The sequence below is a fragment of the Mustela nivalis genome, assembly GCF_964662115.1.
Source record: "Mustela nivalis genome assembly, chromosome: 10".
Lineage (NCBI taxonomy): Eukaryota > Metazoa > Chordata > Mammalia > Carnivora > Mustelidae > Mustela > Mustela nivalis.
The window spans coordinates 19,044,279-19,071,492 of NC_139029.1; the positions used below are offsets into that span (position 1 = coordinate 19,044,279).

Below are 27,214 nucleotides of genomic sequence, written 5' to 3' on the forward strand. Positions count from 1 at the left end.
CACATCCCTCCTCTCCCTGAAGTCCTTCCAGGCTTTGAGGCAGTGGCACAGCAATCGCTGGGCACTTTTATTCCCTGAGGTGGCTCTAAAGCCGGCTAAAGGCACACCCCAGGACTCGTACTCTTGAGGGCAGCCATGACACTCGGACAGCAATGTACCCCGCAGAGCCCTGAGCACAAGGCCAGGCACTGGGGAGTTCCTGGACAACACAGCTCCCTCGTGGCCACCACACCCAGCCACACCAGCCACACCCAGCACCTGGTGCCCACAGCCCTGCAGGGAGGCTTGGCTTCTCTGCCCGCAACACAAGTGGGTGACTACGTCTGGGGCTGTGGTGAAAAATGCCCCAGTGGGTTTCACAAGCAAAGGTCAATGGCTCTGCATTACCTATGGTTCTGCGTTAATCCCATCTCTGTGCCCTGCTCCAGCTCCACCCACCCTGCCAGCCAACTCCTGCTTAACCTTCAAGGCTCAGCAGCAAGCACTGGGAAGCCCTCTCTGAGCCACCCCCACCTGTCCCCTCCCGTGCACCCATAGCCTGCAGGGCCGTGCGGCGGTTTCTCACAGCGAGTCACGCGTGCCTCCTTACGTGTCAGTCTCTCCTGGGAGGCTGGGATTATCTTCATCCGTCTTCCCATCTCCGGCATGGCACTCATGAGGCACAGATTGGTATTTGTTGGATGTGTTTCCCCCTCCCAGCTGAGGACAACACTCAGACACTCAGTGCAGGGCCCATCTGCATGCCCATGCCGGTCTTGGTGACAGTCACCAATGGCCTCTGGCTCTCACGCCTAAAACCATCTTCCAGTCATTTGTGTTTCCTCTTCCCTTGAGGCTACAGGCACAGAGGCAACTCCCATTTCCGAGTGCTTAGGATGCACCTGGAGCTTAACACACGTTCCCCGCTGCAGTGGAGAAACTGAGGCTCAGCCAGGGTAGTGGAGTTACAAAGCGGCAGAACCTTCTGTCCTTCATACTGGCACAGTTCACCTGGTATCACAGTGGGGCCTATTTTAAACACCATCATCTGCTCTGCAAAATTTCGTGCTTTTAGAGCTACACATCAAGTTGTCATACAGAATCGTGCTTTGCTCATTAAATGTTTCAAGTGATAAGTCTTGCTACTACAGCTAGATGGTGAAATGACTGTCATGTAGGAGAAATGGCACAGGACTCGGAATGAGAAGCCCTGGGTCTGGCTCCAGCTGTGTCACAGTCGGGCTTTAGGCTCCTAGGCGGAGTCGCCCGACCTCTGGGGACCTCAGTTTCCGCACCCGTAAAAAGGAGAACAGCAACTCCCCAGAAGGTTTCCTGACGCATGCTGGAAAGTGCTCTAGCACCTTAGGAGTGTACTCATTAAAAAAGGATAAATATTATTTACCCAGAGCCGTCTCACCCCTGTGCTGAGCGCAGAGCTGGACACACAGCAGGGCATCAGTAAGTCTTGCTAAGTGATTATTCAGTTGCTGGGAGATTCAGGAGTCGGAGATAACAAGCCAGTATTTCTCTTCCCCCTGATCCTAGAGGGATTCCTGAGTGCCTCCATTTATCATGTGTCTGGAACATGTCAAATTCTGTGACAACCCTCTTATGAGGGTACTCTCCCCAAATCCTTCCGACATCGCTGCCAGGTGTTACACCATGTTGCAGGGGATCAAACTGAGACAAGAAAAGAAAGAAAGTGACTTGCCCAAAGTCACGGTGCCACAGGGTGGTAGAGCAGAGATTTGAACCCAAGTCTGTGGCCCGGCCTGTGTTCCTAACCACCACATTTCCAAAGGGAGCTGCTCTGGGACACTCTGTAATTCAAAGGTCCTGCCCCAGGTAGGACCTTCTGGCTGTGCCCAGTGAGACCCGTTTCACTCAAGTGTCTCATCTAATTCCTACTTATTCTTCAAGGGTTAGTCCAACAGTCACTCTGTCACTGCCACAAAACCCCCTCCCCCGACCATCACAGGTGGTAGGTCTTTCTGCCTCTTCTAAACCCTCGTAGAAATCCACCTGCACCTCAAATCACTCCCACCTGCTACTGCCTAACTGGGCTGTGCCCATCTGGCATTCCTCAGACCCGCCCCTGAGCTCCTCAAAAGAAGTGGTTCTCGTGCACCTTTGCTTGGTCCACCTGCTGGACCGCCGGCCCCCCCTCCTCCTAGGAGTTTTAACAGGAGTCTTGGGCTGTGCTCGGTGAGGTGATCTGGCTCCGCCTCAAGCAGGCATCCCGCCTGCTTGGTACAGCATCCAGATTCCCGCAGGCTCTGGCCCAGGACCCAACAGATAAGATCTTGATGCCCTGCCTAGTTTGATGGCAAAGATGCTATAAAAAGCACAGCACCCAGGCTCGACACTGGCTTGTGACAGAGTCCAAAGCCTTGCACTTGGTTCCCCTGCAAGGGGCTGTACGGCCAAAGGCCACATGGCTTCCCTGCCAGGAACAGCTCTCAGACAGATACTCCAGCAGGAGGCTGCCCTTCTTAGGTTTCAAGGGCCCATCAGAGTTACCAATGCTTAGAAACCAACATCCAGGACAAAGGCCACAACCCCTCCTATTGATCCAGCTCCTACTGCCCAGAGACCCCTGGGTTATTAGTTACGAGAGCAAGGGAACCCCTTCTCTGCCACTAAACTCCCGTGTGGCTCTGGGGACAGCCACTCTGGACATCACTCTGGGCGTCAGCTGGGAAATGAGGGGATGGCATCAAAACATCTCCATCTCCCCTCTGGGGTCTCGGGCCCCAAGTTACCATAACGTTCTTTCTACCAAAGATAGCTGCTTCCCGTAGCAGAGACTCAGAGCTGTGGCCGGGCCCTATCCACTTTAGGAAAAACGGGGAGGCCTGAATTACCTTCTGGGGTGGGGTGTGGACTCACCACAGAAACCCAGCAGACCCTGCTGGGGCAGAAGGAGCCCAGCACCTTCCCTGCCTGAAAGGAGGGCACGGCAGGAGGAGTGGGCTGCGTCTACTTTGATTCCCAGTCCAGAAAAGCTTTTCTCTACTCTACAGGGTCAATCTCCTTTTCCTTTTCCCAGGACACAGCTTACTCATTCTGACGGGGTTGGTTTTTCTCACCCAGGATGAGTTCCGCCACTCATCCCAGGTTTCAGTATTACACTTCACCCAAGGGGAGTCTTTTACCTTCCTTCAGATTTTCATAGCACAAAGTGCCAAAGCTCTTCAACTCTTTGGGGCCACAGACCCCTCAGAAAATCTGTGGCTAGCACTGCTCTCTCTGATAAAAACACACACATACAATGTCTGCAGACTATTTTGGGGGGTCCTCAAGACCCCTGAACTCCACCATGGATTCAGAAAGACCCTGAGGGACACCTAGCTGGCTCAGCTGGTGAAGCCTGTGACTCTTGTTGTGAGCTCGAGCCTCACACTGGGTGTAGAGCTCACTTAAAAAAAAAAAAAAAGATTCTTAGAAACCTAGATCCTAAAAGAAAAGCAGGTCATCCAGTCCCGTCTCCCACCCAAGCCTGATTCCCTTCCAAAAGCAAGCCTTACTGGTGGGCCGCTCAGTCCATTAAGCATCTGCCTCTGTCCCAGATCATGGATCCCAAGGTTCTGGGATTGAATCCCACATCGATATCCTTCCTCAGCAAGGAGCCTGCTTCTCCCTCTGCCTGCCTCTCCCTGCTTGTGTGTTCTCTCCCTCTCTCCCTTTCTCTCTCTCTGACAAATAAATAAATAAACTCTTAAAAAAAAAAAAAAGTCTTCTCAGACAATCTTCCTCTTCTCCACCTGGCCCACTCCTCAGGACTACTCCTTTAGGAAACCTTCCCTCATCTCTCCTGCTCCAATCCAATGCCCCTCATCCCAGCCCGAGCCACACACTTTCCCACCTGTGCTACCTCCTTTCTGTCCGTTGTCTTACTTCCCTTCCGCTGTGACAGAGCTGGCTCTCTGCGAACCTGTTCGTTTAATCCCATAACCCTGAGCTGGAGCTGGAGCGGACCATGACCCTGTGTTTGAGAATTCTGTGCTCTGAAGCCAGGGCTAACAACAGGAGTGGCCCATCAACCAAAGGGTCTCAGTCGGCCCTGGGCCTCAGCAGAGTAGGGGCTCCTCTGGGATGACTGCCTTTCCTGCTGGAAAGTCCCAGACAGGCCCTTCAACAACTGAAATCGACAGATAGGAAAATTAAGGCCCAGAGAGGCAAAATGACTTACTCTAGGTCGATATGCAAGAAAGAGGCAGAGCTTGGACTAGGACCCAGGTCCCAGCCTAGATCTCTTTTCCTTTACACAAATGGTTTTATGAAAACCAAATCTTTCCTCCTACTCCCACGCTCATATACAAAGAGAGAATTTATGAAAAGCAGCACTGAGAGCGTTAACTCTGGGGAGTTATGACCAGCTGGGTTATCAGAGAAGTGAGGAGGGGAACTTTTACTTTTTACCTTAATACCCTTCTGTACTGTTTTATTTCTTTTTGTTTCGTTTGGACCAGAAACACATTTTATTTATTCATATTTTCAAAATAAATCTGCCACGGAAAGGAGATTCTGGCCCCGGCCCACTCCCAACACACATAAAAACAAAGAGAAGCCACACGTCAACCTGTCCGGGCACAACCATAAATTAGTGAGATTGCCTTCTCGGTGTGGTTTATGGCCACTGGTCTCATTCATTCACAGTCACGGTGCAGTGATGGCTTGAAGAATCTTCCCGGGGTAAGTTTAATTCAATTAGGGCTCTTGGCAGCTCCCAGAGGAAGCTCTGGTATCTTGCTTTTACTTACACAAATTGAGGGCAGACCAAACAGACCCAGACTTTCCCAGGGAGACCCCACCCAGCCCAGAGAGGATGCCCTTAGAGACCCTCCATTAGAGCCAAGCCCAGGGAGGTGGCCAGAGAGGGAGGTGGCCTTGGCAGCACGGCTCATACACGGGCTGATCCAAGCACTCTGAGTGTGACTTTTGGAGCTCAGCTAAACTCCTGGCCTGGCCTCTAGTCTGGTGACTAGCCTCTCCAACCCGTGCTCTCCTTCCTCTCGGAGCCGTCAAACTCGTTTCCTGTCTGCCCCATGCTTCACATGGACCCCATCTCCACATGGAAGGCAGTCCCGCACTCCTTCAATCCCTGGATACTCAGCTCTTAACTCTGCGCCAGGCACACAGAAGGAAGCAAACAAAGGCCCTGTCCTCAAGGGCTGACATGCTTGTGGGAATTGTGTGCTAAGAATAACTCTCTTGGTCCTGCATGGTTATCTCATTCCTCTCCATCCTTCAAGACTGGCTCAAGTTCCACTTCCCCTGAGAAGCCTCCCCTACTCACCCCTGCCCTCAGGGACCGCCGTTCCCTGAACTCTGCCAGCCAGGAGTCTGCCCATCCCCTCTGTGTGAAACACACCATCTTCTCCTAAGCACACTCAAAGCTCCTAACCAGCAGGGCTGGGGGTTCACTCTTCTTGGTTCCCTGATGGGCCACAAGCTAAATGCCTGGTGGCTGATTTCGACTGACTTGCCTCTTGGATCCCAGCTTGATGAGACAAATTAATTAGCTGCTCTCAGTCCTGGCTGACCAATACAAAGACAGTGCTTGTAAGCTTTGCCTGCCACACGGCGAGTGTGTTAAGTGTTGTTAGCTATTCATTTTGGTGAGATTGTGGACACACAGCTGTGATGTCACCTCTCTGCCTGCGGTGGCCTGGTCACCAACAGTCTGAGTACTGAGGAAGGGCCAGACTGAATTAAGTGTCCCCCCAAGGGACTGGAAAGGGGGCCTGGGGAGGAACAGGATTTCTCATCCTGAACCTTGCTCCAAGCTGCTTAAGGACGTATCTTTTCAGAAAAGAACTTGCTGGGGGTGATGTCGGGAACTCCAAATTCTCAGCAAGTCAGTATCAGAAGTCAGGGGTCAGGTCTGCCCTAACAGACCCCCGAACTGGCCCCATAAGTTAGACGAGCTTTGGGGGAAGAAAATGAAGTCAGCAGGATCCCAAAGAAGGGAGAGAGCCCACTGCTCTGGGCCCGACTCAAAACGTAGTTCAGTTAAAATTAGATTAGCCTATAAGATTAAAAATACCCACACATAATCACGGGCTGCCTAAAAGTATGAGTTGATGTTTATCGGCATCTAAAGACATGGTCTGGCTCAGGGCGGTGTGTGCAGACAACCTTGGGGAGACATGTCTGACTCAGATGTTTGCAGGGGGTGTGAATGCTGCAAAATGAGGCCCACACAGGCGATGGATGACTCAGGAATAATCCAGGTCCTGGGTTTGCTGAGTGAGCCTTCTCTCCCCACCACGGAAAGAAAGAAAGGGGGCAGGGGAGGAGAGGGCGGAAGGAGGCAGGCCAGCCAGCTCCGTCCAGGCTGGCATTCCCAAAGGGAGTCTGGGGCCCCTCCACTCCAGTTCCCGGCCTCTCCTGTGTTTCTCAATGCCAACACCTCAGAGAAGGACGATTTAATTCATAGTGGAACTTGGGGGGAGGGGAGGTCACAGTTTTTTCCTAAACCCAAGAAATGATCCACACAGAGCCGTTAAGACTTGAAATAGTAAAACCGTAAAACTTTCTTGTTCAAAATGATTATGGGAAAAATAAAACTTATGAATTGAAAGGGAGCCGGGGCATAATGAGGAACATAGGCTCTGGAGTCGGAAAGATCTGGGCTTAAATCCCAATCTAGCTGTGCAAGTACCCGACAAAGCTTCTGAAATAGGAGCTCAATAAGCAGCAGCTAAGGTAATTTGCAAAATTTGACAAAACTACTACAGGTAATCCCTAACAGGAGCTCAGAGAGGTTGTGTCTTTCCTAAGCGCACACAGCTCAGCAAAGAACTAAGACCAGATCTCAAGTTTCTTGACTTCCTCATTCCTGCCCATTCAGCATGTTTTTGGTTGTAGTTCACTTCTCTGCCTCTCCTTTCTCCTTCGGGAGGGCCTACAACACTTTAAGGAAAAGGAAAAGCCCTCAATTGCAAAGGTTTGCTGTTCCATTGAGCGAATGACAGGCCCTGAGAATGACAGGCCCCTCACACTCTTCGTTAGCTCTAGTTGCTGATCTGGCCTGGGCTCCAGACCACCCCAGACTGCCCTGCTCCTTCAGCTCTCCCTCCTACTGGGGGAGCTGGTGTCCCTTCTGACAACCACTCCAGTTACCAATGTGGATGTGCCTAGTCACTTACTCTCATCAAAACCCCTTTGGATCTCTGGTCTCCCTTGATCTTTATAAGGACAAAGCATGTCACCCAGGAAGGAAAGAGGATGGGGTCCTGGGTTAGAAGTCCAAAATTGCGTCCTTTGGCACTTACTTGCTATGTGACCTTGGGTTCTTTAGATGTACAATGGGCACATCAACCACGTGCTAACCCACTGAGACGATCAGAATTAACTACTACATACGTAAGTGCTTTGGAAACCAGTTACAGTAGTAATGATAGTTACTACTAGATTCTGCCTGCCTTCTAGGGCTAAAGAAATTTGTGCCATCTGCTCCCAACACAGAGGTTGCCTCTCAGGGGATTCTGCTGAGCCCTGAGCACCCTCTCTGCCAAGAGGCAGAAGAGCCCCTCCTGGCTCTTTCACTGGCACTCCCCTGCCCAAGGTGGGAAGAAATGAGCTCTAGTCAGACCACAAAGAGGGCACCTCCAAAGAGAGGACAGGGAGGTCACTACCAGAGGACCAAGCACAGGCCCAGCCTTTATCTATGCAACTCATGGAGACAGGGGATAGGCCCAAAGCTAGGCACTGAACCCCTTTCTCAGGACAGAGAGAGGGCTCCCACCATTGACATCCGCCGCATCCCAAGAGGGAGTCCAAGCCCAGGAGGCTGGGCTCCAACTCCGCGGAAGGCCATGTATGCCTCTGCCCCGAGTCTGTGAGGGGCAGGAGAGACAGGTGCACTCCTCTGGGGGTTATGCCAAGACTCAAACAGAAAAGAAACAGCAATTCAGCATCATGGAGGATAACCTCTATGAGCTGTTTCCTCATCTGAAAAACAGAGATAGCCTTTTATTTCATATGATTTTAGTAGGAATTAAATGAGATCACTTTTATAAAGTGCCTGACACTACTCTGTAGATACTCAATAAATGGTAATTCTGATTAAAACACAAACACACCCAACAGAAGAGATGTCACAGGGCAGGCTAGGCCTCGTGCCAAAATTGTGGATAAACAATAAGGGAAACGGGTTCAGGGGGAGAAGCCAGAGCAACTGCTGTGGGCTGGAGTGGGCTGGGAAGACCGCCCAGAGGGGTGGAGTCTGAACAGGCCCTAGAAGCGGCCTGAACAGCGGGGCACAGTGCTGGGCACTCCCAAGGGTGTCCTCGACACCCGTCTTAGAAGGAAGGTAGAGATGGCATCATCACTACCAATGAGGCAAATCGGGTCCAGAGAAACAAGGCACCTGGCATGGACACTGGTACTGTGGGGCAGGGGCAGAAGCCCAGGAGTTCTGACCATGTCTTTGCTTTCCCAGAGCTGGAGGAGCTGGGTAGGAATGAGAAGAGAGGCATGCCTCGTGGGAGCTCTGCGGAATGAAGCCCAACGTGACTGCAACGTGACCAGTCAGGAGCCCTCCAAGAGCCCGGATGCTTCTGGAGACACATGTCCTACCTGAAGGCTTCCTCCCAGCCCCTGGCTGACCCTCTCCTCCCATCGTCCTGCAGTCAGCTCTCTGCCCAAAGAGGAAAAAGTTGCCCCTTTCTTTTTAGAGAAGGCCGTCTGGGCTTCTTGAGACAATTTCAACATGACCTTTAAAGTTGTTCCTCCCTCCTTCTCAGAAGTGGGAGAGGTGAGTTCTTGTCTTATTTTACAGGAAGCCAGTTGCTGGGGCTGATAGCCATGCATGTGAAGTGGGAGGCAGTGACCCCCACCCCCACCTCCCCTACTTACAGACCTGTTTAAGGAGGAAATGACAGGATATGCCTTGCAAAGACCAAAACAAAACAAAAGCTATAAGACATGAAGAGATAAAGGAAGGCTTTTTTGTCTCTGGTCAGGAGACAAGAAGAATACCTGCTTTATGGGCTCTCGAGCCTCTGCCAGGAGTTCCAGATCAGGGATATGGGCAAACAAACACAGGGGTACCAGTGGCAGGCCAGGTTACAGCTGGGCTCTCCCTTGGAACAAGCACTAGAGTGGCAGTTGGGTGAACTGGGGACAAAGCGGAATTCATGCAGGGCCCAAATCACAAGGTGGGGGGGGGGTGGGGAAGCAAACCTAACCTAAGGCTTGGGGTCATGCTCACAGGTCTCCCAACAGTCTAAACCCCCCTCCTCCCACCAGCCCCTCCCTGTCAAAGACAAGGCAAGAATCCCTGACCACCAGAGCAAGCAAAAAGGCCCAGAGCAGGGCCTCATGTCACCCATGGAGCCAGTCAGCAGAGAACCCAGAAGCATTCCTCTAGAACTTCAGCCTCCCACAGCCATCTCTGACGGGGCCAACCTAAGGCTCTGCTCACTGATGAGGACAGGAAGGCGAACTGCACACAGCACGTTCTATTCTTAACGGAGGGGCACCTTGCAAGGCAAGCAGCTGCCAGACATGACAGAATGAGGGCTCCGACTCGGTTCCTTCCCACACAGAGGCGCTGAGGGAGTAGGCAAGACCCCAGAATGAACTCCTAGACTCCTGGATATCTGAGTGTGCACAAGAAGCATGGCCTCAGCCCCAAGACCCGTCCCCAAGTCAGTTGGTGCTCTCTCCCCTCCCCCTCTAGAACCTGCCCTGGAGGCAGCTAAAGTGAAAGAACAAAATCGGTAGGACACACCCAACACACCGAAACCTTAAGGAAGGACGCCCTGTGGCAGCCTAGGGTTGAGAGATTTGTAATCTTCCAGCTTCAGACGAAGACTGTCTGTCTCAGCTGAAGGCTGAGATAGAGATGCATTTGCCTTTGGTGCTTCAAATCCCAACAGGTGAGGACGCTGGGATGGCTCAGTCGGTTAAGCTTCAGCCTTCAGCTCAGGTCATTATCGCAGGGTGCTGGGATGAGCCTCGCATCAGGCTCCCTGCTCAGTGGAGAGCCTACATGCGTGCACGGGCTCTCTAATAAACAAAATAAAATAAGTCCCAACAGGGGCAGCTGTCACTCACTGAGTACTTCCAGTAGGTATAAAGGCAGCTTCATATGTGTTAACTGGGGTCACTGTCACATCGGCAGCACTCTAAGTACTATTATTCCCCCATTTTATACCTGAGGAAGCAGAGGCTCAGAAAGGCTCAGTGGCAGAGCAGAGGTGCCTGCATCTAACCTCAGTTCTCCACTGCAAAGGGAAAGGAAGAAATGGTCCTTCACTTTTGCCACCTGAACAGGGACCTTGGGATCTTTTGGTCGTAATTCTCTTCCCCAGAAGAGCCAGATGCTAGGACTCCTCTGTTTTCCGAATGCCCTTCCAAGCCAGAGACACCAGCTTTTGGAACTGCAAACGTTCTCAGACATCATATCCAGTCTCCTCATTTTACAATGGGAAAACTGAGGCCCAAGGCTGAGTGACTTGCCAGGGTTACCCGAGTCAGTGGAATGAATGGCAGAAATGTCAGACCTGGAAGGGGCCAAAGATCAGCTGACAGGTGGGGAGGCGTGACTGGGCCAAGGTCACAGAGGGAGATGGGATGAGAAGCCAAGTTTCCTAACTTCTAGACTGATGGCCTGGCCATGCCACCCTCTCTGTTCTCCAGCTGCTCAGGGCCCCTGGTACGGGTTCTGACGGGGACAAAGCAGGCCAAGCCTGACCCCATTAGACACAGATATCAGGCCTTCAGGGACAAACTCCTTCCTCCCTGAAGTAGGATCTCTGTGGTCACACCAAGAGAAGACACTGAGACTTGTTGTGTGTGTACCAGCCCCCCAATGCCCTAACACAATGCCGGGTGTTGCTGGAAGGTCAAGGGAGTTGCAGAGAGAAGGACAATTTCTAGACAGTGACCGTGAGGTCTCTTCCAGGTCTCATATAGGCAAATGACACATCACGGTCACTAGTTTCTTACAAAAAAAAAAAAAAAAAAAAAAAACAAGACACAGTTTTCATGATTCAATTGGTAATGGTCAAATTTAGAGATTCTTGCCAGTCTCACAGCTGGGCAAGACCTGCAGAAAAAGGCCCCAGCTGGTTCAAGGTCATGTTGCTGTCCGAATCAGTACACATAGCTCCCCTTGCCCAGTCCTTGATTTTTACCAGGAAGCTGGCTGCCATCAGGATACAGGTACGTGGAGCTGGTGGTCCAGCTCCATGCACAAGCCCTCCTACTGTCACAGCACCAAAGCTCCATGCCAGCAACTGGCTCTGTCAAAACAGTGTCCTGCTGCGGCATGTCCCAGAGCCTGCCTCACACCAGCCTAGCATCACCACTCAGCTCCTGCATGTCCTTGGGAAAGCTGCAAAGCTTCCTACCAAGAGTCACAAACTCCCCAAACCCAAACCAGCAGAATCCCAGATCCTCATGTCTTCCACAGATAGGTGAGGCTAACAAAGCTAAGGCAGCTTTCAAAGCCGCCCCAGACACACTTCCAGGGACTTCTGGGCTATGCAGGCTCCGGGGAACTCCATCAATCACCCAGCAGAACAGAGTGTCCATGCCTAGCAGGGAGGAAGACCAGGGAGGGGAGGGAACAACTTTTCTGGTTCCTTCTCCCCACAAGAACATTTCAAAGTCTCTTTGGACCAGAATATCCTGAGCCCATCACCTGTCCCTCTCCCACTTGGTTGAGTAGCCAGCCAACGTGACTGGCCAGCCCATGCAGCACCTTGAGACACAGCGAGGTGCCAATGTGCAGGTGACTGGGGGGACCAGACCAAGCTTCAACCTCCTCCACTTCCCCCCCCACCTCCAAAACAGACTTCACAAACTTCCAGGGCCCCAGTCCCATACACTGTGTAAAGGATGGCATTCCTGGGCAGGAAACTGACTCAGGGGCTCCCGGCCAGCCTGGGCAGGCAAAGCTGACAGATAACATTCTGGGAATAAAGGAAGGTGATACTGTGGGGATCCCGCAGGTCCAGCACACAGGTCCCCTACTATACTTAAACTCCTCAGACAGGCCAAGTAGATAAACACTCCATTCTGGAATGCCCTCCCATGAAGCATGTAATTGCCGCGGCTGCTGTTGACAGAGTCGACTGTGCCACTTGCTGGAAGACACTAGTCTGTCTCGTACACAGCTGAGTACCTGGCTCCCCTTGGGGTCTGGCCCAGCCACAGGAGACCTGCAGGCCTGGAACCCTTGCTGGACGTACCTTGTATAAGAAGCATCCCATGCTCTAATCCTGCTTTCCCCCTTGCACATAAGCTGACTCCAATCTTGGGAGCCCTCAGACCACAGAGCCCAAGTTTGAGAAAGACCAAGATGGCAGGACAGAGGCTGCCTACTTTACTGGAGTGGTCCACCCCTTTATTCCTGGGTAGTCTCAAGTGGTAAGGATGGGGCAAGAAGCTCACCAGTTTGGGCCACAGAAGTGTCCAGGTAACTGGACTTACCTATCTTCATGAGGCAGGCCAGCAGGATCCAGAGCGAGATCTCAAAGGGTGTGCGCACATGTGTGTAGTCGATGCCCAGGACCGGAAAGGCCTTTCGAGTCTTCATGCCGTGTTCAGTGACGGAATGGTTAACAGGGCGGCTCTCGGGGGCGATCTCCGGTGGGGCGGTGGTGACATCCCCAATAGAGCGTTCCCGTGGGGGCTCTGAGCCTCGGATGGTGCTGGCCGTAGGGCTGGGCTGGAGGCCATGGCTCCTGAGAACAGGCAGCAGCCCCACCAAGGCTACCACAACCAGCAACGAAGGGAAGATTCGCGGGGGAGCGCGGCCGCAGATGCCAGACCACAGAAGCATCATGCTGATCCCTTGGTTCAGCAGGCCTTGACCCTTAGCAAAGTGAGAGTTAAGACCTGGGACATAGGTAGCAAGGGGTCAGCAGGTGGAAGACAGACTAGGGCCGTCCCTAGGAAAAGTTCATGTTTTAGAGAGGTATTTACGTGGAAGCAGATCTCTGGGGGGTAGAAGGAGGCTGGGTTTGCAATGGAGAACTCCAAACTGGGGAAAGAGGCCAAGGACCCAGAAAGGACCACAGGAGTCCAATAGGTCTGGAACTCCAGGCCTGGGGGGGATGCGTGGGGGGTGAGGGGGGGAGAGAGGGATTGAACCCTAGGGACAGAGGAAAGGACAGAAGAGGTTGGACCCCAGGCAAAGAAAAGGAAAGGGGAAAGCTGGGACCCTTGGCTGAGGAAAGTGACTGACGAGCCAGGACTCAGCTAAGGGAAGCGGCAGAAAGCCTGACCTAAGGGAAGGGGACCAAAGGAGGGGTGGGGGGTGGGAGCCAGTCCAGGAAAAGAAGAGAGGGGGCTGGGAGCCCAGCCTGCGAGGAAGGAGTGAAGCCGGAAAGGGGCCGGGAGTTTCCCCACCCAGAGAAGGGCCGGGGTGCAGGCGCGCCGGGCTTAAATTCCGGGGAAATGGAGGGAGGCGGAAGGCGGAGGTAGGCGGCCTGGCGGGAGGGTGCCTCGGCACGGGCTGGGGGCGGCTCGCGGTGGGCCGGCAGCAACACACCCCTCCTTGCGGCCCCGGCGCGGCGCTGCACTCCGCCCCGGCCCAGCTTCAGCTCCGCCGCGTCCAGCTCCAGCGACAATTGCAGCCCCAGCCCCAGCCCCTAACCCAGCGGCAGCGGCGGACTGATGCCTGGTTGAGCCCGGCACTGCTATTTATAGACACCAGCGAGCAGCCAGCGCAGCGGGCTAGAGGGACCTGTCAGCGCCCGCGCACCGCAGCGACCACTGTCGCCAAGGGAAGGAACTACGGGTAGGAAGAGGACGAGTCAGAAGTTAACAAAAAAAAAAAAAAAAAAAAAAAAAAAGGCGGGACGGGGGGGCGGGGAGGAGGATTGAATCCCCTGAGATTCTAACTAACACGGGTGGAATGCTTTACTATTTACAAAGCGCTTTCACTAGACACCAGCAGTCTCATGAAGAGCTCTCAAAGGATGTATTTTATCTTATGTATTTAGTTACTATATGACCTTGAACGAGTTACTTAACTTCTCTGTTCCCTAGTTTTCTTATCTGAACAGGGGACATAGTAGATGTGCCTATTTCGGAGCGATGCTATGATGACCAAATGAGATAATCTACCTAAAGGGTTTAGAATAGAGCCTGGCCAATAAAACCATTATTATGGTTCCAGTTTTGCAGATAAGAAAATAGGAGAATTCCTTAACTAGTGTATAGTTGTATTAGTTTGCTAGAGCTGCCGTAACAAAATACCACAAACTGGGTGGTTTAAAGAACAAGACAGGGGCGTCTGGGTGGCTCAATGAGTTAAAGCCTCTGCCTTCCGCTCAGGTCATGATCCCAGGGTCCTGGGATCGAGCCCCACATCAGGCCCCCGTTCAGCCTCTCCCTTTCCCACTCCCCCTGCTTGTGTTCCCTCTCTTGCTGTGTCTCTGTCAAATAAACAAAAGTTTTTATTAAAAAAAAAAGAGAGAGAAAGTGAGTAGGGTCATTAATATAGACATACCTGAGAGATACTGCAGATTCAGTTCTAGACCACTGCAAAATCACAATAAACCAAATCAGATCATTTTTTTTATTTCCCAGTGCATGTAAAAGTTATGTTTATACTAGAGTGTAGTCTGTTAAGTGTGCAATAGCATGATGTATAAAAAAAATTGTTCAATAAAAACAAAACAAAACACTGTCCTTACCTTTTTTTTTTTTTTTTTTTTTTTAAGTAAGCTCTATGCCCAGGCATAGGCTCTATGCCCAGGCTTGAACTCACAACCCTGAGATCAAGAGTCACATGCTCTACCAACTGAATCAGCCAGGCCCCCCTGTGCATACCTTTATTAAAAAACACTTTGTGGGGATGCCTGGTTGGCTCAGTCAGTTAAGCATCTGATTGATTTCACTTAGGTCATGATCTCAGGGTTGTGAGATTAAGCCCCGTGTTGGGCTCCATGGTCCCAGAACAGGGAGTCGGCTTCTGTCTCTCTCCCCCTTCCTCTTCTCTTCCCCCTGCTTGTGCATATGCTCTCTCAAATAAATAAATAATTCTTAATTTAAAAAAATACTTTATGGCTTTTTTGGCTTTCAGCTTAGAGGAGGTGAAGGTGCAGTTGTCTTCCATGGTCCCAAATCTGACACCAACCCCCCCCCACCACCAATGCTATGTCACTTTGACCCCAATGAGACCAAAGTTGTATACCTGAGGTACACTTCTGGGGAAATCAATGCCACATCTGTCCTGGCCCTGATCCGTCTTCCCCGGGTCTAGATCCAGAAAATGTTGCTGATGACATCACCAAGGCAACCTGTGACTGGAAAGGTCTGAGGATTACAGGGATACTGACCACTCAGAACAAACAGACCCAGACTGAAAAGATACTTTCACTCTTGGCCCTAATTATCAAAGCCCTCAAGGAACTGTCAAGAGACAGAAAGAAGAAAAACATTAAGCACAATGGAAATATCACTTTTTTTTAAAGATAAAGATTTTATTTATATGACAGAGAGAGATCACAAGTAGGCAGAGAGGCAAGCAGAGAGAGGAAAGCAGGCTCCCTGCTGAGCAGAGAGCCCAATGTGGGACTCCATCCCAGGACCCTGAGATCATGACCCGAGCAGAAGGCAGAGGCTCAACCCACTGAGCCATTCAGGCGCCCCTGGAAATATCACTTTTGATGAGATTGTCAAAATTGCTCAACAGGTGTTGCATGGATCTTTAGCCACAGAGCTCTCCAGAACCATTAAAGAATCCTGGGACAGCCCAGTCTGTGGGTTGCAATGTTCATGGCCACCACCCTCATGACATCATAGATGACATCAATAGAGGTACAGTAGAATGCCCAGCTAGTTAAGACTACAGAGGAAAATATTTTAATAAAGGATCATTTGGGGCACTTGGCTGGCTCAATTAGTAAAACATGTGACTCTTGATCTCAGGGTTGTGAGTCTGAGCCCCAAGTTGGTTCCAGAGAAATCATCATGAAAGGAAGAGTCAATCAATGCAGCAAACGTCATGGTTTGTTTTGTTTTGTTTTTTTTTTTTTTAAAGATTTTATTTATTTGACAGACAGAGATCACAAGTAGGCAGAGAGGCAGGCAGATAGAGAGTGAGAGAAGGAAGCAGGCTCCCTGCTGAGCAGAGAGCCCGATGTGGGACTCGATCCCAGGACCCTGAGATCATGACCTGAGCCGAAGGCAGCAGCTTAACCCACTGAGCCACCCAGGCGCCCGGTTTTTTTTTTTTAAGTATGTTTAATAACATATATTTTTTTTAAGAGGATCACTTGACAGACAACTCCACCCTCCCCTGTAGGAAAAAACCTTTATGGCTAAAAATGCTAACCATGATCTGAGTTTTCAGCAGGTTATATTCTTTTTGTTGGTAGAGGGTCTTGCTTCCATGTTAATAGCTGCTGACTGATCCGAGTGGTGGGTGCTGAAGGCTGCGGTGGCTGGGGCAATTTCTTAAAATAAGACAACCATGAAGTTTGCTGCATTTATTGACTCTTCCTTTCATGATGACTTCTCTGTTACCCACAGTAGAATTTCTTCTAAATTTGGAGTCAATGTTCTCAAACTCTGCCGCTGCTTCATCAACTCAGTTTAACTAATATTCTACATCATTTGTTGTCATTTTGACAGTCTTCACAGCATCTTCACCAGTAGATTCCATCCCAAGAAAGCACTTTTTTACTCATCCATAAGAAGCAGCTCCTCATCCATTAAAGTTTTCTCATGAGCTCACAGCATTCCATCCTGTCTTCAGGCTCCGCTTCTCATTCTAGTTCTCTTGCTGTTAACACCCCATCTGCAGCTACATCCCCCACTAAAGTCTTGAAGCCTCACAGTCATCCATGAGGGTGGGAATCAACTTCTTCCAAATTCCCATTAATGTTGATATTTGGACTCCCTCCCATGGATCGTGAATGTTCTTAATGACATTTAGAATGATGAATCCCTTCTAGAAGGTTTTCTTTTCTTTTTTTTTAAAGATTTTATTTATTTATTTGACAGACAGAGATCACAAGTAGGCAGAGAGGCAGGCAGAGAGAGGAGGAAGCAGGCTCCCTGCTGAGCAGAGAGCCCGATGTGAGGCTCGATCCCAGGACCCTGGGATCATGACCTGAGCCGAAAGCAGAGGCTTTAACCCACTGAGCCACCCAGGCGCCCCTAGAAGGTTTTCAATTTACTTTGCCTGGTCCATCAGAGGAATTACCATCTAAAGCAACCATAGCCATATGAAATATAATTTTTAAATGAATTTCTTAAATAATAAGGCTTGAAAGTCAAAATTGTTCCCAGATTCATGGGCTGTAGAATGGATGTTGTATTAGCAGGCATGAGAACAACATTAATCCTGATATACATCTCCATCAGGGCTTAGGGGTGACCAGTGCATTGTCAGGTAATGTTTTTGAAATGAATGTTTTTTCTGAGTGGTACATCTCAATAGTGGACTTAAAATATTCAGTAAACCAGGTTGTAAAGAGATGTGCTGACATCCAGGCTTTGTGGTTCCATTGATAGGGCACAGGCAGAATAGATTTGGCATTGTTTTGTCTATGGCCATACCACCCTGAACGCGCCCCATCTCGTCTGATCTCGGAAGCTAAGCAGGGTCGGGCCTGGTTAGTACTTGGATGGGAAATTTGGCATTGTTTTTAAGGAGTTTGGGAATGGAAATGAGCATTGGTTTTAACTTAAAATCACCAGCTGCTCTAGCCCCTAATGAGAGAGTCAGCCTGTCCTTTGAAGTTTTTTTTTTTTTAAGATTTTATTTATTTATTTGACAGAGAGAAATCATAAGTAGACGGAGAGGCAGGTAGAGAGAGAGGAAGGGAAGCAGGCTCCTTGCTGAGCAGAGAGCCCGATGTGGGACTCGATCCCAGGACCCTGAGATCATGACCTGAGCCGAAGGCAGCGGCTTAACCCACTGAGCCACCCAGGCGCCCTGTCCTTTGAAGTTTTGAAGCCAGGCATTGACTTCTCCTCTCCAGCTATGGAAGTCCTGGATTGCATCTTCTTCCAGTAGAAAGCTGTTTCATCTATGTTGAAAATCTGTTGTTTAGGGTAGTCACCTGATCACTGATCACAGATCTGAGCCAGATCTTCTGGAGAAATTTCTGCAGTTTCTACATCAGCATCTGCTGCTTCAGCTTCCCCTCACACTTTTATTTTATGGAGATGGCGTCTTTCCTTAAACCTCATGAACCAGCCTCTGCTAGCTTCAGACTTTCCTTCTGCAGCTTCCTCCCCTCTCTCAGCCTTTACAGAATTAAAGAGAGTGAGGGCCTTGCTCTGAATTAGGTTTTGCCTTCACCAGGAGTAGATTTGCTGCTGGTTTGATTGCTTACCCAGACCACTCAAACTTTCTCTACATCAGCAATAAGGTTGTTTCAGTTTCTTATCATTTGTGTGCTCACTGGAATACACTTTTTTTTTTTAAAGATTTTATTTGTTTATTTGCCAGAGAGAGAGAACATGAGCAGGGGGAGCAGCAAGCAGAAGGAGAGGGAGAGGCAGGCTCCTCGATGAGCAGGGAGCCCCATGCTCCCTGGGACTCAACCCCAGGACCCTGGGATCATGACCTGAGCTGAAGGCAGCTGAGCCATCCAGGTATCCCCACTGGAATACACTTTTAATTTCCTTCTAGAACTTTTCCTTTGTGTTCACAATCTGGCTGACATGAGAGGCCTCGCTTGGCTTTCTATGTGACTTCTTCATTAAGCTTAATCATTTCTAGCTCAGTTGGTTAGATGTCTGGCTCTTGATTTTGGTTCCGGTCATGATCTCAGGATTGTGAGATCAAGTCCTGAGTTGGGCTCTGCCTCTCTCCCCTTCCCTGTCCCTCCCCCCTCACACCCCTTCTCTCCTTCCCCCACACCCAAAATGTAAACACTGTATCGCTCCCATCTCCATTTGGCTATAGGCAAATGGGACACACACACACACAGCTTTCACAGAGAACTTTCTGAACCTCTGTTTAGACAGCTGCATACCCCATCCCCATTCTCCGCATAGCACACAACTTCATACATTCAGGCCCACAAATTTCCCCCCCTAATTATTTATAAGACAATTTGAAAGTACAAAGATAACATAACAAACAAACAAAATTTTCATTTCTGAATTATCAACTGTTACAGTTTCTTGTATTTGTTTTCAACATACAATTATTTGTGATGGTTTTTTTTTTTTTTTTCACAGATATATGTACCGTAAATCTTAAAAAGTCTCTTAGAACCTGTTTTGGCATCAACCTCTATATGAATGTAATGTACATCAACTTCTAGCAATGACAGGCAGCTTCTGTCATGAGTGTAAAGTATTATTTGGACACTTCAATACACATCTCTTCACTCTGCACTGCCTCCAGCTACGGCCAAAACCTGGGTGTACTTTCTGGACTGTCCGCATCATCTCTCCTCCCATTCTCCAAAATCCAGCCCAGTTAGGTTTTCACCCCCAAATGCTGTACCTAAACCCTCTTGTCAATGTCACTAATGGCCTCTACTGGAGAGGAGAAGTCTCTTCTACCCATCATAGGGTCTCCTGCTGGGGTCCTGTCAGTTAGACTAGCCAAAGACGATTAACAAGGAAAATGCAAAGAGAAGGGCACCTGGGTGGCTCAGTGGGTTAAGCCATTGCCTTTGGCTCAGGTCATGATCTTAGGGTCCTGGGATTGAGCCCCACATCAGGCTCTCTGCTCAGCAGGGAGCCTGCTTCCCCGCCGCCCCCGCCTGCCTCTCTCCCTACTTGTGATCTCTGTCTGTCAAATAAATAAATAAAATCTTTAAAAATGTATTAAAAAAAAAAAGAAAAGAGAAGAGAAGTTTGTGGACACGTGTATCATATACCCACAGATGAGTGACTCAAAGGTCTAGTTAGATCTTGGGCTTATATATCATCTTAGCACAGGAACAATACATTTTTAGGCAAGCGACAAGACAAAGGAAAAGAACCTGTCTCCAGGGACAGCAAATTGTGCGAAGGCAAAAAGAGGAAACTAATGACAGAGAATGGCTCGTTAGTGAAGTTAGTTGTATAGACTCTTGGGGTACTAGTTCCAGCTAAGGGTCTAAAGCTGTCTCGGGGATTAACTCTCGTCCTTCCTGGTGGAGAAGGAGCAGGGACACCTTTGTAAATCTTTGTCCTTCTTTCATCTGAAGAGGGGGAGGACAGAAAGCCTCCCTTCGATCAGTCGCCTTCAGCTCAAAACGGTTTTTACCCCAAAGCGGCATATTTTGGGGTATCGTACTCTGCCCTCTACACTTCCGTGTTGCTCAATCAGCCATTCCTGAGTCCTTGTCTTTGTTTACCTACCAGAGCCTTCCATACGTTTGATCACTTGCTCCTCAAACCCCTTTCTTCCATCAGCTGATGGAACTGCTCCCTCCCGGTTCTCCTCCTCCCCCCAGTCTTCCTCTGCCCTTCCAGCTGTTCCTTCTCAGTCTCCTGTTGCCGAATCCTCCCTTCCTGCATGATCTCTACATGCTGAGGGCCCAGGGCTTGGTTCTCACCTTTGCACCTCTCTGTATCTATACTCACGTCTCTGGTGATCTTACCCTTTCTTGTGGTTTCAGATAACATCTATCTGCAGACCATACACAGATTTTTTTTTTTTTTAATCTCTTCTGCTCTACAGTCCAGACTACTGTGTCCAGCTGGATACAGCACATGACTACCTGCTTGTCCAACAGAAACCTCAAACTCGGGACATCCAAAAGGGAGCTCTAGGCCAGCCCCATACCCACTTCCCACACTGTTTCTCTATCCAAGAAACAGTCCTTCCATCTTCCGCCTTACTCAGGCCAAAAACCCGAGTCACCCTAGAATCCTTCCTTTCTTTCATGTCCATCCTCAGCAAATACTACCAACTGGATCTGCAAAATATGTCCAGGACCCAACCACTTCTTCACACCCCCAGTGCAACCATTCTGGTCCAAGCCACCACCATTTCTTGCCAGGTTACTTTTTTTTTTTTTTTTTAAGATTTTATTTATTTATTTGACAGAGAGAGATCACAAGCAGGCAGAGAGGCAGGCAGAGAGAGAGGAGGAAGCAGGCTCCCTGCTGAGCAGAGAGCCCGATGCGGGCCTCGATCCCAGGACCCTGAGATCATGACCTGAGCCAAAGGCAGCAGCTTGACCCACTGAGCCACCCAGGCGCCCCTCTTGCCAGGTTACTACAAAAGCCTCTGAGTGGTCCCATCTCAACAAAGCAGCCAGAGGAAGCCCTCTAAAGCCTCAGTCGGGTGCTGCTACCCCCTGCTCAGACCCCTCCAAGGTCTTCATTGTGACTTCTAAGCACCCCCCCCACTGTAACCCCCACATCTCCTGGGTCTCACCTCTGACCTTTTCCCCTTCTTCTCTCTGCTTTAGCCACCCAGGCTTCCTTGCCACTTATTTTTCAAATACTCCAGGTTCAGAGCTTCCTCAGAGCCTTCGGCTTTGCTGTTCCCTCTGTCAGGAATGCAGTCACCCCCAGAAAGCTGCATGGTTTTCTCCTTCCTTGGGAATCTTTGCTCAGTCGTTGTCTCTCAGGGAGGCTGTTCCTGAATGCCACATCCCCTCCTTAAATGTAATACCCCCACTCCTTTCTCCCTCTTTCCTCCCCTTCATTATTTTTCTCCACAGCTCTTCCACTGTCTACACACTACATACCCTACACATTTGTGTAGCCTGTCTTGCCATCACAGATTCAAGGCAAAGAGCGTAATGATTGGTAGGACAGCCTCAGAGCCAGGCTGGCTGGATCTGAATGCCCTCACTATCGCGGTCTAGACATGTGACCCTAGGCACGTTCACTCCACAGTGTTGCACTATGAGATGGGAGTAATAAGAGAACCTATGTCATAAGGTTACTATGAGGATTCAATGAGCTAATGCATGTGAAGTTGTTAGAATTATACCTGCTCTGTAGTAAATGCTACATAAGTGTTTGCTGTTATTATTATTACTAATTATTATTATTACGGAGTGCTTGGCTCACAGCAAGTCCTATATAATTGTCAGCTATTATGGTTCACTGCTGTATCCTCAGAACTGAAAATTGCACTTGGCACGTACTAAGGCACTCATGAAAGTTCTATTAGATGAATGAACTAGGGTACATGTAAACATAAACAATATATGGTGGGGCGCCCGGGGGGCTTAGATGGTTAAAGTGTCTGCCTTCAGCTCAGGTCATGAACCTGGAGTCCTGGGATCGAGCCCCACATGGGAAATCCCTGCTCAGCGGGGATTCTGCTCCTCCCTCTGCCCCTTCCCCCGGCTCATGTGTGCCAGTGCGCCTGCGTTCTCTCTCCCTCTCTCTCACAATTAAATAAATAAAATCTTTTAAAAAACCAATATGATATGTTTGTGTGTCTGTTAAATTTATATCCATGGCATCATATTTATCCTTCTTCCTCGTTACTTTTTCATTCAATATTATAGTTTTAACATCTAGCCATGTTAATATGTATAGATCTTGTTCTTTCCTTTGAACTGCTCTATATCCTATTAATATATCTCAATTTTTATTTTTTTAATTTTTTAAAGATTTTATTTATTCATTTAACAGAGAGAGATCACAAATAGGCAGAGAGCCAGGTAGAGAGAGGGGGGAAGTAGGCTCCCCGCTGAGCAGAGAGCCCAACACAGGGCTCGATCCCAGGACCCTGAGATCATGACCCAAGTTGAAGACAGAGGCTTAAGCTACTGAGCCACCCATGTGCTCCAATATATCTCAATTTTTAAGTAAAGATTTATTTATTTATTTCATAGAGAGAGAGAGTGTGTGAGTGAGCATGAGTGGGAGGGGCAGAGGGAAAGAGAATCACGAGCAGACTCCACATTGAACGTCTATAGAGCCCAATGTGGGGCTCAATCTCATGACCCTGAGATCACAACCTGGGCCAAAACCAAGAGTCAGACACCTAACCAACTATATCACCCAGACACCCCAACATATCTCAATGTTTAAATCTGTTTCCCTACTGATGGACATTCAAGATGCTCTAATTTTGTTTTTGTGAACAATATCATATCAACTGCCTTTATACGTATCTCTTAATGCACATAAGCGCTTAAGAATTCTCCCTCTATACTTGAAAATTATTTCCAGATTGTAAGGTTTGTACATTCTCTGATTTCCTAAAGTGCTTTCCTAAAATATCTTTTTAAAAAAAATCTCTATGTCCTATGTGGGACTCGAACTCACAACCCCAAGATCAAGAGTCACGTGTTCTACCAGATGAGCCAGCAGGTGCCCCTTCCTAAGGTATCTTTTGCCCTCCCCTCTGCAAGTATGAAAGAGCTACTTTACCCATATCTTCTCAATACTTGCTTGAGTCAGACTTTTTTATTCTTTGTTAATTTGATGGGTAGTAAAATAGTGTCCCAGCATTTTTTTTAAAAGATTTATTTATCTGAGAGAGAGAGTGAGAGCATGAGCAGGATGAGCACGGGGTGAGAGAGAGAGAGAATCTCAAGCAGACTGCACTGAGTGCAGAGCCCAACACGGGGCTTCATCTGAGATCAGAACCTGAGCCAAAACCAAGAGCTGGAGGCTTAACCAACTGCACCACCCAGGTGTGCCTCCACATTTTTTTAAATAAACTTTTTTTATTTGGAGTATTTATTATTGGTGTATCTTTAGATCAACAGAAAAGTTGCAAACATAGTCAAGAGAGTTCCCAAATACTCCTCAATTTCCCTTAATTTAACATCTTACATTACCATGACAGATTTGTCAAAACTAAGACACCAACATTGGCATATGACTATTTTTTTTTAAATTTTTTTAAAGCAATCTTTATACCCAGTTGGGGTTCAAACTCACAACCCTGAGATCAAGAGTCACAAGCTCTATCTACTGAGCCAGCCAGGGGCCCTGGTTTATTACTCTTAATTAAATTTGAGATTAATTCAGATTTCACTTGGAACTTTTCCTGGTCCAAGCTCCCATCTGGGTCACTACACAGCATTTAGTCTCCTCAGGTCTGGGACAGCTTCTCAGTCTTTCCCGTCCCTATGACTTGGAGAGTCTTCAGAAGCGCTGATCACATCTTTGGCAGAATGTCCTTAATATGAGCTTATCTGATGTTTTCCTCATGACTGGGTTATGGGTTTTCGAGAAGAATAGCACGGAGGTGAAGTGCTCTTCTTGGCACATCCAACCCCAGGGCATAAGCTGTCCATGTGACTTGTTGTGACTTGTTACTGGTGACGTTATGACCCTTGAGCGCCTGATTAATGTGGTGTTTCCAGGTTTCTCCACCGCGCAGTTATTTTTCCCCTTGTCACACACTCTGCTCTTCGGAAGCAGTCCCTAATTATGTTAATCTGCATTTCTCTTAGGACTTCCTCTCCCAGGATTGCCTGTTCCTGTGCTTTGCCGATCTTTCAACTTGCTTGCTTATCTTTAGTTCTTACTGATTCCTACGTGTTCTTTATATATGAATTGCAATTATCTTCTTCCAGGGAGCCCTTTAATGTTTTCACTCTGTTTACAATGCCTTTTGCCACTTATAAGTTCCTTATTTTAACCTAATCATATTTACACATTATTTCCTTTATTCTTTGTGCTTGTCGAATCACCTTTGGAAACCCAGCCATGACTCGGCAATCCTCTGCTAACCTTTGGTTCTCTATTGATGTTGCCCCTTGGCCTTGAACGCCCTTTCTCCCTTTCCCTCTCAGGCAAGCTACTTATCTTTGCTGCCATAAAACCAATGAAACCTCCACTGTGGTTATCCCCAATTCTCCCAAGTAAAATTAGATGGTTGCTCTCTCCACAGTGCTCCCACAACTTATTGCCCAAATCTTTAGTAAAGCACTTATCACAGACCATTCTGTTGCCCTTTGCTTAATTATTTGTGTATCTTCTGTTCCAATGAGTTATTATTACTTAATAATAGGGGACCCCTTGTTGAGGAACCCCATGTAATTCACTTCTGTAGTGGAGCCCTGGGCACAATCCACTATTTATTGAATGAATGGATGAAGCTATAGTCTGGATCAGTGGTCTTCAGATTTTTTACTTTTGTGGCCCCTTCAGGGATTTTAAAAAATTCTGCCTCCCTTCCGTATTTGTGAGGACACCAACAGGAAACAAGTGGCACACTCAAATTAAGGCAATTCAAGACGGTTATAGTATATACAAAGTGGTAATTTAGAAGGCGTGGTCAAGGTAGAAAAAATCACCAGGGATCATTCAGGAAGCTGGGACAGGCAGCCGCCAGGCTGTTACCACCAGAGACCTAGAGGAGCAGTCCCTCTGCTGAAAAACAGCATTAACGCCCTGTCCAAGGACAAGGTCAGACCAACTAGACTTGCAGAGGTAGGAACCAAGGCAATAGAGACCTTGACCTCACTTTCTTACCCGCCTGCTAAGACTCCCCATTTACCAAACCCAAGCCATGGCCAGAAGTCACAGAGCTGGGCAACTCTCTCCCGTCCCCCACTCCTTGGGACTTTGTACTATCACTTTGCTAAAGCTCAATAAACCCTGCTTTGCTGCCCACCAAAAAAAAGAAAAAAGAAAAGTCACAGAGCTGTTGATGTTCTCCACCCAAGTGTTGTAAGATTTTTAATGCCCGCAGTTCTTGGTCCCACCACTTTCAAGAATAAAGAGGTAGAGCAAACAAGCAGCAAAGTTTATTGAGCGATAGTTACCTTTACTGAATGATAGAGTAGGAAGCTCCCAAAGAGAGAAGGGACCTGAGAGGGCCGCCACTGCAGCTTCTAAGTCTAGGGGGTTTTATGGGCTTGCTGCCAGGCTGTTTTAATCTGAGTAATCCTCCCTGTGCCTGTCATCCAACCAGGTTTTTGTCATCTATCTATCACGTGAGAAAGGGTGGAGGGCTCCTTCCAGGGTGGGGTAAAATCCTTTAAAGCGTGGTTTCCGCTTGCGGGGCGGGGCATGCTTCTCCCTGCCTGCCTTCCAACTATATCCTTGATCTCAAGTGAGCCAACTAGGGCAGAAGAAGGGGGAGGAGGGTGAAGAAGGGGTCTGCAGGTCCATAGGCAGGATATCTGGCATATTTTTAAGTTTTTTTTTTTTTAAAGATTTCATTTTGACAGGGAGACAGTGAGAGGGGGAACACAAGCGAGGGGAGAGGGAGAAGCAGGACTCCGATCACAGGACCAGGAGATCAGGACCTGAGCAGAAGGCAGTCGCTGGACCCACTGAGCCACCCAGGTGCCCCTCTGACATATTTTTGATTGACAACTAAAATGTTCATCATAAATGTAAATTGTTGCAAAGGATATCCTTCCTAGCATATTGTAAATATCAATATTTTAAATAAAACTATTACACCATCAACATACTATCATTCATTCCAAGAAAATACTAGAACAAAAGCTCTACTTTAACAGACACAAATGGTGTACCATTTTTTTTTTCCTTCTTGAATGTATAGCTAGTTACATTTTGCTTCCTCTCACGCAATGTTATCTTAGGCTGATGTATTTTATGCTTGGAAGTCTGTTATTGATTACCTAAATCATACTTCAACAGAAATTTATACGTAAAGTTACAGTTTAAAAATTTTGAAGTTTAGGGGCACCTGGGTGTCTCAGTGGGTTAAAGCCTATGCCTTTGGCTCAGGTCATGATCCCAGGGTCCTGGGATCGAGTCCCATGTCTGGCTCCCCACTCAGTGAAGAGCCTGCTTCTCCCACTTCCTCTGCTGTTCCCCCTGCTTGTGCTCTCTCTTCCTGTGTCAAATAAATAAATAAAATCTTTTTTTTCTTTTTTTAAAGATTTTATTTATTTATTTGACAGACAGAGATCACAAGTACGCAGAGAGGTAGGCAGAGAGAGAAGAAGGGAAGCAGGCTCCCTGCCGAGCAGGCTCCCAGCCAAGGCAAATGCTTAACTAGCTGAGCCATGCAGGTCCCCCTAAAGACCTGGGTTGAGTGACTTCTGTAAAGCATAAGAAGGGGAGACAGGAAAGAAGAGGGCCCTGGACTCCATGTATTCTCCAGATGGATTTTCGGAAACAGCCCAAATTTGAGGATCTGACATCAGTCCTTGGAATTATCTGTGTCATTTATCTCTGCCCTCCAGGCGCTCCCAATCTAGTAGGAGACGGAAGTCAGCAAATTGCCAAAGTACAGAATATATGGAGGGGTTGGTGAGTAGTAGTTCTGGAGATGTTACAGAGTTCATTCTGGCTGTGAGCAGCCAGGAAAGGCTTCATGACTGAGGCAGCATGTGAGCTGCTTTTCAGGTTCCGTAGGGTTCTGACAGGAGAGATAGGAGAGAAGGCATTCTAGATGGCG

General features: G+C 48.6%; 1 protein-coding gene and 1 long non-coding RNA gene across 2 annotated transcripts in view; one reads left to right on the forward strand and one right to left on the reverse strand.

Moving 5' to 3' along the window:
* SLC9A1 (solute carrier family 9 member A1) overlaps window positions 1-13,656 on the reverse strand; it is a 49,083-nt gene extending 35,427 nt beyond the window's left edge. The window contains exon 1 of the mRNA XM_082684795.1: window positions 12,430-13,656. Within this exon, the coding sequence (XP_082540921.1) occupies window positions 12,430-12,784 (355 nt within the window). The 5' untranslated portion in view covers window positions 12,785-13,656. The remainder of the gene's footprint in view (window positions 1-12,429) is intronic.
* Window positions 1-27,214, forward strand: part of LOC309841656 — a 963,915-nt gene that overhangs the window by 487,762 nt on the left and 448,939 nt on the right. The gene's annotated exons all lie outside the window — the stretch shown is intronic.